Source organism: Canis aureus, chromosome 10 (genome assembly GCF_053574225.1).
Source record: "Canis aureus isolate CA01 chromosome 10, VMU_Caureus_v.1.0, whole genome shotgun sequence".
Taxonomy (NCBI): Eukaryota; Metazoa; Chordata; class Mammalia; order Carnivora; family Canidae; genus Canis; species Canis aureus.
This window is the reverse complement of record NC_135620.1, coordinates 27408226-27421389: the sequence shown is the minus strand read 5'-3', so window position 1 is coordinate 27421389 and position 13164 is coordinate 27408226. Positions and strand designations below refer to the sequence as shown.

The 13164-nt window shown below is 41.2% G+C and overlaps 1 protein-coding gene across 17 annotated transcripts in view; it reads left to right on the top strand.

Annotated features, from left to right (window-relative positions):
• Positions 1-8742, top strand: part of CDC25C (cell division cycle 25C) — a 37400-nt gene extending 28658 nt beyond the window's left edge. For 14 of the 17 annotated variants that reach the window (XM_077911841.1, XM_077911847.1, XM_077911845.1 and 11 more), the window contains 7 exons: positions 2453-2605; positions 3720-3821; positions 4883-4945; positions 6704-6802; positions 7347-7480; positions 7854-7965; positions 8167-8742. In XM_077911841.1, the coding sequence (XP_077767967.1) occupies positions 2453-2605; positions 3720-3821; positions 4883-4945; positions 6704-6802; positions 7347-7480; positions 7854-7965; positions 8167-8316 (813 nt within the window). In that variant the 3' untranslated portion in view covers positions 8317-8742. The remainder of the gene's footprint in view (positions 1-2452; positions 2606-3719; positions 3822-4882; positions 4946-6703; positions 6803-7346; positions 7481-7853; positions 7966-8166) is intronic. The other 3 variants (XM_077911853.1, XM_077911850.1, XM_077911854.1) reach the window with 3 other exon arrangements.
• Positions 8743-13164: the final 4422 nt, after the last annotated feature.

The following is a 13164-nucleotide window of genomic DNA, read 5'->3' as shown; positions in this document are numbered from 1 at the left end:
AATGAAACCTTTATAAAAAACAAAACAAAAAACCTCAATCCGTACCTTATATCTTGTATAGAAATTAGTGCAAAATGGTTAATAGACCTGAATATGAAATCTAAAACTATAAAATATCTGAAGAAAAAAACATAGAAAATTTCTGTGACCTTGGGTTAGGTAACAATTTCTTAGATATAATACTAAAAAATGGATATGGGGATCCCTGGGTGGCGCAGCGGTTTGGCACCTGCCTTTGGCCCAGGGCGCGATCCTGGAGTCCCGGGATCGAATTCTGCGTCGGGCTTCCCGTGCATGGAGCCTGCTTCTCTCTCTGCCTGTGTCTCTGCCTCTCTCTCTCTCTCTGTGTGACTATCATAAGTAAATAAAAAAAATTAAAAAAAATAAAATAAAAAATGGATATGTTTCCCTTACTAGCTAAATCATTAGACTCTTTAAAATGAGCCCTTAGAGGCACCTGGGTGGCTCAGTCAGTTAAGCTTCCAACTCGATTTTGGCTTAGGTTGTGATATCAGGGTAATGAGATCCAACCTGGCATCGAGCCCTTTGTTCAGCTCCACTCTCAGTGGGGTGTCTGCTTAAGATTCTCTCTCTCCATCTGCTCCTCCCCCCCAAAATAATAAAGAAATAAATCTTTTTTTAAAAATAATAAAATAAATTACAACGAGCCCTTAGCTTAGGAATTTGGTGTGTTCTAGAGAGGCTCTTTTGGTTAAAAGAAACAAAGATCGCAACTAAGACCATCCTATTGGAAATTTTGATCTGGCTTCCTCCTGCCTTCTCAGGGTATAAATGAAATTATCTGAAGGGAAATCTGTCAAGAGGTCTGGGTAACCTGTTCCTCAATCTTTCACCATATCTCTTCTGCCACTATAACTTTGTTTCAGCCATGTAGTCATCATTGGCCTCACAGCCTTGACTGTATCTTTTGGCATCTTCCTTTTAAGCTTTGGCATCTGTTGCTGCCTAGTTATTTTGCCATTTTCTAAGTTAGACTCCCAGGAGAGGAAACCTAATTGGCCCAGATTATTACATGTTCTAGGCCACTGGATGGATGCGTCAAACTAGCACTGGCTGGTCAGTGGCTCTGAGTAGGGTTGTGGGGACATAGGGAGTTGACTGGCAGAGATCCAAGGGAAGAGGTAGATATAAAATATTGGAATGTAAAATGTGAACTGTACCTTCAGCTGGTATTAGGAACCATGGAGTTTCCCTTAGATGGGACCATGGATGTTACAAATGCTGCAATAGATAAAGTTATTATAAAATAAAATATTGATGTTTTTATTTTAGTCTCCCAGAAACCATTGACCATCAATTTGTTTTCTAGTTATGGCTCTCTTATTATCTAGCCCCCTTCTAAATCAATACACATTAGTTAGTGAGATGAATGTATAAAGTAGGAATTCTTGGTTTTCGTGTAGGCCAGAGGTAGAAGGTATCTGGGAACAAGGATAAGAATTTTGGATTAGTTGAGGGATCCCTCACTGCCTCAGTCAATAGAACACAGGACTCTTGATCTTAGGATCATGAGTTTGAGACCCACTTTGGAAATAGAGATTATTTTTTAAAAATTAAAAAAAAATCTTGATTATTTGAAAGTTATTATCAGAGGTCATTTAATATATCCCCCTGCCTCTGGTTATAACACTCAAATCATGGCTTTCAAGGAGATAGTGGTCCACCTTCTTGAACATTAGTCTGAGTTAGTAACTTCCAAGGCCAGTTCTTTATGGTATTTAATCCATTTTTTTCCTGATGGGCTTCATAATATCAATCCTATAATGGCCATCCTGATGCCAGATTCTAAAGTTCCCTTTTCCCTTGCATGATGCTTATTTTGCTATTTTTCTTTCCTATTAACAACCTGCTTTATAAGAGAGCTGAGTTATTTTTTCCTCTCTCCCTCAAAGAAACCATTACCCCAAGAAACTGACACATACTCTTGCTGCCTAGTATTTTTTCACCTAGACTGACCCTTTTGGTTTGTCATCTTCCATTTTGTTGGGGTTCTTAAATCTTGATTGTCAGAGTCTTAGGATCCCATAGAGAGACTGTGGGGTTAGGTTGGTTTGTTTGGTTTTCACTTGACTGGAGGAACTGAGCTTGCATTTGCTTTCTCCTATAAGAATTGGTACATATAAGATGGTCAGGTGGTGAATTTGATTTGGCTAGAGTTAATACATCTTGGGGAGATGGAACATCACACACCCTGAGGAGAAAGATGTTAATGAGGTAGGGAAGAGTGGTTCCTTACCTAAGGTTTTGCCTATCAAAGTTGAGTGTTGCTAGAAATCGCCAGGGCAGCTTGCTAAAATGCAGATTTTAATTCAGTAGGTCTGGGGTGAGGCTCAACATCTAGGATTCTTCATTTCTAACAAGTTTGCAGGAAATGTTCATGCTGCAGGCCTGAAGAGGAGTAAGAACATATGGGGTTGATATTCCCATACAGGCATCTCTGAATAGAAGCTCCTTGTATCGCTCCCCTTCGTTGCCAGAGAATTTGAACAGGCCAAGACTGAAGCGGACTGTAAAATTCAAGGACAGCCCAAAATCACATAAAGACAAAAAGGAGTCTTGTTCTAGCCACAAAGAGCTCGGGAAGGTAAGCTCTTTTAAGATGAAAATCTGTTTGGGACCCCTGGGTGGCTCAGCCATTGGGCATCTGCCTTTGGCTCAGGGTGTGGTCCCAGGCTCCCTACATGGAGCCTGCTTCTCCCTTTCCTGCGTCTCTGCCTCTCTCTGTGTGTCTCTATGAATAAGTAAATAAAAAAAATTTTTTAATCTTTAAATAAAAAAAAAAGATGAGAATCAACTTAATCCTCTACCTTGTTGTGTTCTGTGCTTTTTTGGTATGAGGATTGCTTTACGATGTCTTGTCTTCTTTCTCATTAATTTATATCTCTTTGTTCTTTATGTCTTGTCTTTTCCACATCTGCACCCCTATATAAAATATTTAACATTAAATATCTCTTATATTTCTGGAAATGATGTTGGCATACTGTCTTCCCAACCTTCTTTTATGAGATTGAGAGGACACAGAGAAATGTAAATTTTTTAATGCTGTTTTACCTGTATTCTGACAGAAACAGCATCATGGAACACACTGGTTTGGTGGGAGGTAACTTCTGAAAAATTTAGCCATTATTCCCTATCCCTCCTTAAAAAAAACCCTAGATACTATATAATAAAATCAGCGTATGGTAGTGTAGAAATGCACATAAACAAAAGAAGCTCTTGTGAAATGCTTGCAATCCCATAGGCCAGAGTTAATTACTTTCAACACTTGGTAAATATATTCCTCTAGTCTCTTTGATGTAGATTTTTTTCTTTTATTAGAGTAGGGTCACAAAGCACTCATTTTCTCACTTTCTTAAGGATATCATGAACTTATTTTCTTGTCAAGCTACAGCATAACTTTTTTTGCATATGTGTATACCATATAATGTATTAAATATGATTTGTTTAACCAAGAACCTGTTATTTATTAGTAATCTTTCTCTATTATAAACTTGCTGGCATATCCATTTTTACAGCCAGATCTTTGTGCATATTTATATTTCCCTAGGAAAACAAATGGAAATATTTGATCAATGTGTGTGCATATTTTTTTTTCCAAAGGGTATGCATATTTTTAATAAATCTCCACTCCTTCTGTCTCTTGGTTTTTAAACCTCTAACATGAGAAATGGGGTTGGGGGAAATCTTGTCATTCTCAGGGCTTAGGTCTAAAGAAGACAGTTTCTCTCTGTGACATTAATATCATTCAGATGCTGGAGGAAGATTCTTACCAGGGATCTCTGATTGGTGATTTCTCCAAGGTGAGTTTGGTTACATTCATCTTATATTCCATTGAGTCATTTTGGATCTTAGTCTTTTTTTCTTTGCTTGAAGAGGATGGTAGGTATAATATGCATCCTCACCAAGTACTATTTGATAAACTGAAGATGCTATGGTGGAAGATTTAGATCCTAAGCCTCTCCAGTGAAAAAGTATTTCTATTCATTCTGGGAAAATCCAGAGCAGTGGGAAAGTATAAGGCTTTTTACTTTTTTTTTACTTTTTTCTTTTTAAAAATATCTTTTAAAATTATGTAAATAATATCTGGTCATTACAGAAAGAGTAGAAAATGAAATATACCTCAAATCTTATAAAAATATATATACTTTAAAGATTTTATTTATTTATTTATGAGAGACACAGAGAGAGACAGAGACACAGGCAGAGGGAGAAGCAGGCTCCATGCAGGGAGCCCGACGTAGGACTCGATCCTGGGTCTCCAGGATCACGCCATGGGTTGAAGGCATCGCTAAACCGCTGAGCCACCTGGGCTGCCCTCAAATCTTATAAAAATATTATTGCTTTTAACATCTTGGTATATGTAAAATACCTCCAGACTTTTCCTATGTATTTTCACAAACACACATGCACATACCCAAATAAATTTTTTTATTTTCTCACAAAAAAATGATTCTGTTATACTGTTTTGTTATACTGTTTCCCCCATCATTTAATGTATCAGGAACATCTTTTCATGTCAATGATTTTTTTTTCCCATTGGTTCTTTTGAAGGCATCTGTTTTTGTTTTTGTTTTTGTTTTTTATTTATTTATCTTTGGGGGTGGGTAGTGGCAGAGGGAGAGGGAAAGAGAAAGAATCTTAAGCAGGTTCCACTCCCAGCGTGGAGCCTTTCTCAGAGTTCTCTGTATGTAACGACCCTGAGATCATTACTTGAGCTGAAATCAAGAGTCGGAAGCTCAACTGACTGAGCCACCCAGGCGGCTCATGTAAAATCCCACAAATGAAGAACAATATATGGGTCTTTGATCTCAAATTGAGGTATAGAAAACTTGCTGTTATTTCAGTTTTTCGGTATTTCTAGGTATGTGTGTTGCCAACCGTGTCAGGGAGACACCAAGATCTGAAGTACATCAACCCAGAAACAGTAAGCAGATTTCTGGAGATGGTAACTGGTTACATAAGCTACCATCTGGTCTGTTCTGTCCCTAAAATCCCCACTTCCATTGTATTTCACTGTGTTCACTTACATTAGGTTCCTCATTCATCTGAAGCTGTATTGAAGAACTCCTATTTATCCCATTCTTTTGCCTTTGTTTTTAATTCAACAAATGATAGATAATTGTTACAAAGGAAAGAAAGCAAGGAAAGAAGAGAGAGAAGTAAAAAAGTCAAAATCACTCAACTTTTGGCAACCTTATATCCTGGTTTAGTCCCATTGACACCTTTTAGTGCATGGTAATTATTAATAGTATTCTCTCACTCTCAAAAGTGTCCTAGTTTGTGCAATAATTATTTGGTTGCCCTACCCATAATCTCATTGCTAGAGATAACTACTAGCAATATTTTCCTTATGGCCTTCCAGATTTTATTCTGGAATATATTTGATAAAAATAGTATAGTAACATGTAAAGTCAGCTTATTAGCGAATCATTGTAAACATTTTTTTTTTTTTTAGATTTTTTAAAGGTTTTTTATTTATTTATTAATGAGAGACAGAGAGAGAGAGAGAGAGAGAGACAGGCAGAGACACAGGCAGAGGGAGAAGCAGGCTCCACGCAGGGAGCCTGACGTGGGACTCGATCCCAGGTGTCCGGGATCACACCCTGGGCTGAAGGTAGTGCTAAACCGCTGAGCCACCCGGGCTGCCCTTTTTTTTTTTAGATTTTATTTATTTATTCATGACAGACAGAGAGAGAGAGGCAGAGACACAGGCAGAGGGAGAAGCAGGCTCCATGCAGGGAGCCCGATGTGGGACTCAATCCCTGAACTCCAGGATCATGCCCTGAGCCTAAAGCAGAACTTAACTGCTAGGCCGTCCAGGCGTCCCTGTAAACATCTTTCTACATTGTTAAAACAAAACTATATTATCCTAATGACTATATAATATTCTATCTTAATTGACATGTATAATTTAACCAAATTGCTATTTTTGAAAATTGAAGTTATTTGTAACTTTTAAAAATTATTTGATAACTTAAGCTAACTAATATTTAATAGTTAATATTTGATATTAACTATTAACTATTTGATAACCTAAAATGATGGCTGAGATGAATATTGTTGTGCCATATCTTTGCATACGTTTCTGTTTGCTAAAGATGTTGGGAAAGAAATTGCTGAGTCAAAGTTAATTACATGTGCATTTACAAAGTTAGCTCCTGGAAGGTTGAACCAAGTTACACTCCTACAAGTAGCTTAAGGATATCAACCCTTTCCTTCCATATCCTTTTCTGAAGAGCTTGCTTTCTTCCTTTACGATGGAGCATGGGGAACCCATTTCCCATTTCTTCTTGCAAAGTCAGAATTGCTACCTGCTACCTGTACCACTGCAGAAGTCCTTGGGTGTCCTGAGAGGCTGATTGCAATGCCTTGAATATGGTTTTCTCTGGTATCTTGGCAATACCAGCTATTTTGGTGCTCCAAAAGACCATTTTATATTTTATCCTCCTGACTGAGGGGTAGAGACAGGTGATTTGGAGACCCTACTCTTCCGCCATCTTGCTCCTCCCCTGACTGAGGGGTAGAGATGAACTATTGCCCCATTTCAAATATAGGGGGCTTTTGGAGACTGGGGATAGAGTGGAATCCTGGGTGACTAAAGGGAATGCAAATCAGGAACTGTGTGATTGACTCTTGTCTCCCAGAGTGATGAGGAACAGAGTATTCGATCATTTCTATACAGGTGGCTGCCTTACTGACAGGGAAGTTCCAGAGTCTGATTGAGAAGTTTTATATCATCGATTGCCGCTATCCATACGAGTACCTGGGAGGACACATCCAGGTTAGGTTACATTGAGGCCATTGGTGGGGAGGAGTTGGAGGTAGCTCTTTAATGAGAAGGGTCTATGGACAAAGATCCTATGAACTCCAGAACCAGGGAAGAGGTTCTACATTTAGAGCACATCAGAGCTACACATCCTCATTCCTGTTCTAATTCTGTATACCTTGAGCAATTTACTTTTCCTTTCCCTCCTAGACCAACCTCCCATTATTCTATTGGAGCCAGGGGCTCCTGCTTGGAAATAAAATATTAATCCAAGGACTGAGAAGCACTTTGTAGACACTCATAAACATTCCTCACAATGATTCCTACACATTGGGGGTGAGGGGGTGGTCAGTTCTACAAACATTTGAATACCTACTACATGCCAAGCTCTATGCTAGTCTTTGAGGATGGACACAGAGACTTAATTAGATCTATACCCTGAAAGTGCTTACAGTCTAGACTTCCTGTCCCAAATATCCCAAGATGGTATCCTAGTTATTTCTAAGTGTTGAAACTATCCGCAGGCCCTTAAGAAGAAAATACTGAAATTCTTCTGCAGGGAGCCTTAAACTTATACAGTCAGAAAGAACTGTATACCTTCTTTCTGAAGAAGCCCATTGTTCCTCTGGATACCCAGAAAAGAATAATCATCGTGTTCCACTGTGAATTCTCCTCAGAGAGGGGTCCCCGAATGTAAGTGTCTAAATGGGGTAGGGCAGGGGTTAGAAATGGATCTTGAATTGGGACTTACAACCAGGGAACCTAGCCAGACCAGTTCAGACAGAGACTGGAATGAATGAATGCATTCTTTGCATTGTAGTTTAAAGGTTAGGGAGGTGGAAGAAAAGGTTTCTACAACTTAAAAGTTTGGTGCAGAAAAGGAAAAATGATTGGGAATGAGGAGGAGAAAGAATGACTACTTGAATCTTGTTTTGGAAAAACAGTGAGATCTGGAGGTCTGTTGGGTTACCCATAGTCTATTCTTCCTTCCCCTCCCCAGCGAATGGCCCATGGAATCCTGACCTTGCTTCTTTCCACCCCACCCACATCTGGGTTTTCTCTAAAGGTGCCGCTCTCTGAGAGAAGAGGACAGGGCTCTGAACCAGTATCCTACATTGTACTACCCAGAACTATATATCCTCAAAGGGGGCTACAGAGACTTCTTTCCAGAATATACGGTAAAGGATGGGACACATGGGGCAATAGGAGAGCTCAGACTTAGGGGAGCCAACTTAAGCATGCAACTTCCAGGGCTTGCAAAGCCCTCTGAGAAGAAATTACTGCTCCTTCTTAGCCACCACCAAACAGCATCTCTATTATACATAGTAGGCAGAATTCTGGATACTAGAGCATCCTTTACTTTGTCCCCTACCTTTCAGGAGCTGTGCGAACCACGGAGCTACTGCCCTATGCATCACCAAGACCATAAAGCTGAGCTGCTGAGATGTCGAAGCCAGAGCAAAGCATGGGAAGGGGAGCGGCAGCTGCAGGAGCAGATTGCCTTACTGGTGAAGGATGTGAGCCCATGATAATGGGTCAGTGGTTGGCTGCTTAGGAGTCACCAAAAGACGCTGTAGAAACCCTGAGCAGAAAGAGTCCATGTTGTATGTGGCTAAACCCAAGATTGTCTGCAAACCAACAAGTTGCCAAGCTAATGAAATTCCAGGCCTGAGGGTTGGTTTTAGCAGAGCTGCTGGCTGGTGACGGAGTCTGAGAGTAGCCTTGAATTATATGGAGATTTGTGTTGCTTCAGGAAGTAGTTACATTCTCTTCCTAATTAGACTTCTCTTCTAGCAGGCCAGCCAGCTCTTTTCCTGGGCTTTTGCCTGTATAAGAGAGTTGCCCATCTTCTTTCTTGCCTTCTTTGGTTCCTTCTCTCCCTTTTTCTTAAATGGGAAAATAAAAAAAAATAAAAAAAATAAAAAAAAATAAATGGGAAAATAAACACTGCAAAAGGAGAGATTTGATTGTGTGGGCCCACTCCGCTCCTAGAAGATCTTTACAAGGAAGAGATCACCAAGTTAGACTCCTTCAAGCAAAGGCATAACCATCTCGATTTATAGCTGGAACCAAGATGCTTTTCTCTAGACCAATGGTTCTCAAAGTTTGGGCCCTGGACCCTGGGCATCATCTAAACTTCTTTCAAATGTAAATTTTCAGGCCTCACGGCAGATCTACTAAATCAAAACCTCTGAGGGCTCAGAATTCTGGGTTTTAAAATTTTTCAAGTGATTCTGATGTATGCTGAGGCTTGAGAACCACTGCTGTGGAATTAAGGAAAACTTTTTTTTTTTTAAGTGAGGGTAGGGGGTAGGGTGGGGAGAGGGGTGCAAGAGGGGCAGAGGAAGAGAGAGAGAATCCCCCTGCCCAGTGCAGAGCTGGAGGCAGGACTCATTCCACCAATTAAACCACCCAGGTGCCCCTTAAGGAAAACCGTTTCAATTGCATTCTTTAGCAATATCCCAGCTTTCCTTTCTATGGTATGAATTACCTGAAAGTGTGCCTCACACTCAGCAGCCTGATAACTAGGCTCAGAAAACCAAGGTGATTGGCATCTCTAAGGCAGGTTATAGATCTGAGTTGGGCTTGAAAAGATTCCTTATCTCCAGCCTCAATGGAATTTTGACTTTTTCCATTTCCCAACTCTTTCCTTGACTTCATTTCACATTTCACAGAGATAAGCTTAAGACTTGGGATAGCTGGAAATAGAGATCTGTGCTGTCTGAAGATAGAAATAAAAGGATACAAAAGTAGCAAGCAAGGGCACTTAAGGAAGACCTTTTACTTTTATTTTTTAAAATATTTTATTTATTTACTTAAGAGAGAACACAAGTAGGCAGAGAGAGAGGGAGAGGGAGAAGCAAGATCCTCGCTGAGGAGGGAACCTGACTCGGGTTCAATCCCAAAACTTTGGGATCATGACCTGAGCCAAAGCAAATGCTTAACTGATTGAGCCACCCAGTCGCCCTAAGGAAGACCACCTAAACTGCATTCTTCAGCACTATTGCAGGCTTTCCATTCTTAGAGTTCTTGAAGGCAAGTAGGCTTCTTAGTGAGATACAGCCCTATAGCCCAGGGTGGCAGTGGAATTTACTAAGTATTGTCACTGTCCTGCATTAACCTAGTAGCAATGATAGCCCAGAACTAGAAAAGGACAGAGAGGCTCTGAAGCTTGGCTGAGATGAGACAAAAGTGACCTCTTCCCAGGTTCTGGAGCAGGGAGACTTTTTGTTGTTGTTTTTGTTTAAGATTTTATTTATTTATTCACGAGAGACACAGAGAGAGAGAGGCAGAGACAAGCAGAGGGAGAAGCAGGCTCCATGCAGGGAGCCCAATGCGGGACTTGGTCCCGGGACCCCGGGATGAGGACCTGAGCCAAAGGCAGACACTCAGCCACTGAGGCAGCTAGGTGTCCCACGGAGACCTTTTTTAGGTGAGTGGGAGGAAAGCAGGGCAGTGGCTGGACTGGTGTTTTTAAGATTCGCCAGTGCGGTTCTCCTGAACTGTCGTGCGTGCGCCACCCAGCAGAGGGCACTGCTGTACTCTTTAAAGCAGCTTCTGGAGCGAAGCTATCTGGCCTTCTCCTGGAGCCTTTGAGCTCAGAGCTCAGGGCTGAGGGGCAAGGAGAGAAAAGCTGTTTCCATATTAGGTGGATTTGGAGAATATTCTGCTCCTCCATCCCACTACCACATACTTACCACTGCCAAACAGGCACCCTGAGAAAAATGAAGCACTTCCACCTCCAAGTATGAGGAGGGGGTCCCCTGATTCATTGCCTAACCTAGTGGGTCATTTCCACTAGGAAATGACCTGATCATTTTCCTGATCATTTTCTTCAGAAAAGTAGAACCAAGCCCCTCCCTCTCCTGGGAAGAGACTGCTACACAGGTTCACATTTCAGTAATCTTAATTAAGTAGAAATTCGGGATCCCTGGGTGGTGCAGCGGTTTAGCGCCTGCCTTTGGCCCAGGGCGTGATCCTGGAGACCCAGGATCGAATCCCACATCAGGCTCCTGGTGCATGGAGCCTGCTTCTCCCTCTGCCTATGTCTCTGCCTCTCTCTCTCTCTCTCTCTCTCTCTGTGTGACTATCATAAATAAATAAAAATTTTTTAAAAAATTAAGTGGAAATTCTGAGTCGCAAAATGAAAACTAGGGCTTAATTAGTTTATCTGCTTTGTGAAAAAAAGAGTATTTGCCCAAAAGGCACCATTTTCCTATATAATATCTTGTAATATCCTTCCATTGCATAGGTGCCATGTAATTTGATTCATGTTATTTTCAGGAATAATAATAGTAAACATTTTTCAGGTGCTTACTATATGCAAGACTTTTTACAAACTCATTTTATATGTATAAGCTAATTTTCACAATAATTCTGTGACACAGGTACTTATTGTGCACATTTTACAGATAAATTGAGAAACAAGGATTAAGTAACTTTTTAAGATCACACAGCTAATGATGACAGTGTTGGGATTTGAATATGGGCAGTATGGCTCCAGTGTTTGTAGCTTGAATGGATTCACTGTTACCAAATCCTCATCAAAGAACAGTGTGCCTTTCTAGAGTGGCCTTGTATTAGATGTTAAATATATAAGAGCCTCAATTATAGATTTCTTAAGAAGTCAGGGCCATAAGGGTTGCATGGGCTTAGCAGGTGAGGCTAAGGGCTAAGACCCCAGCCCAGAGACCTTGACATGAAGCACAGAGCCGGTTAGCTCTACACTAACACTGACTGTATTTGTTCATCATAAAGTCAAGAAAGGAAGGTTGGAAACCTTTCTAAAAACATGGTTTTCTATCTCAGCTCAGGACCCGGCTGACCTCTGCCATAGAGAGGGGAGGAACATTTTCCTTTCCTCATCAATATAAAGTTGGGAGGAAGTATAGAAGATTCTCTTTCCCCATTCAGTTCAGGCAAATGTTGAAGAAACACCAATTCCCTTAAACATATATCTGGGGTTGTCAATTCTAAGTACCACAGGTATTCAATTATGACACTGTCCCTGCCCTCAAGAGACTGACAAGGTAGGAAATGATTCTCCCTTTTTTCCCCCATCCCTATAAGCAGTCTGGCCCACTAGCAAAGGAAAGAGGTACTATAGAGGTACTATAGCCTACAGCTCCAAAGCAGCAAGTCTGGTGGTTGGGGGCAGGCCAAGATCACAGAAAAATTAACTCCTGCGTGCCCCCTGGAAATGATACCATTTATTCAGCACTTGCTCTGTGCCAGGCACTATGTATATTTGTATAATCCTCACAACTGTTCCATCAAATAGATGCTGTTATTAATTTTACCTATGAAGAAACTGAAGCACAGGAAAATTAAGTGCTGTGCCCAAGGCCATCTAGCCTTTGTTGGAAATGGCAGTCGGATCCAGACAGTCTAGAAAGCTTGTGTTCTTAACTATTCACCATACTGCTAACATCCTAGGTGAGGTTAGCAGCAGGAGTTAAGGCTTCCAGTGAGAGAGGGCTTGCTAGAATGCAGAAAACCATGACTACAAATGAAGGTGGAGTAAGATGCAAGGTTTTAGACTGTTGAACCCAATCAGTGGATTGCAAAGCCTCCCAGAGCAGGATTTGTGTCTTAATCATTGTTGCACCTGGTACAAAGTTAAACCCATAACCAGTCTCAAAAGACATTGAACTGAATGACAGCATCGTCTTTGTAGAAAGGACAGACTCATTTGTCATTATCCACAAGGTTCCCAAAGGCAATGCTGCTTATCTAGCAGGTGTTGGCAGTCACAGGGGACATGGTTGGTAGGGAGAGTGTGTGCTGGAAGAGCTGTCAGTATAAATGTTGGAGTCCTATTTATTTGCAGAGTCTTCCTCATCCCTCTCCTACCTCTGGTTTCCAATCATCATTCAAGGCCTAGTGATGTCAGGCTCTCCACTCCACTGCCCACATGGAAAGTTGCTCCAGCATCTCATTCTCACAAAAAGGCTGACCTGTTAACAGGTGGAATTGGGCATTGGTCTTAGCCTAGCATTTTGACTTTGTTCCTACCTTCCTTGTCCATTCCATAGGGATGGCACTGAATAGACACTTAGAGTATGCATTCTGAGCACATGCTTTTTCCCCAGCCTATTCTGCCGCCAAACTTGATTAGGCTTGGTTGCTGAAGGAGGGGGAGAGCAGAGGTGACACCCCTCATCTTGCCCTCCCGCCTCTGTTGATTCATACATCTCTGAGCCGTTTCCTAGCATCCCAGCCATCTGAAATTGTTACCTTTTAGGGTGAATGGGTGGTGCAGTTGGTGATGCGTCCAACTCTTGGTTTCATCTCAGGTCAGATCTCAGGGTCATGAGATCAAGTCCTGAGTCAGGCTCCAAGCTCTCGGAGTCTGCTTGAGTTTCTCTCTTCCTCTC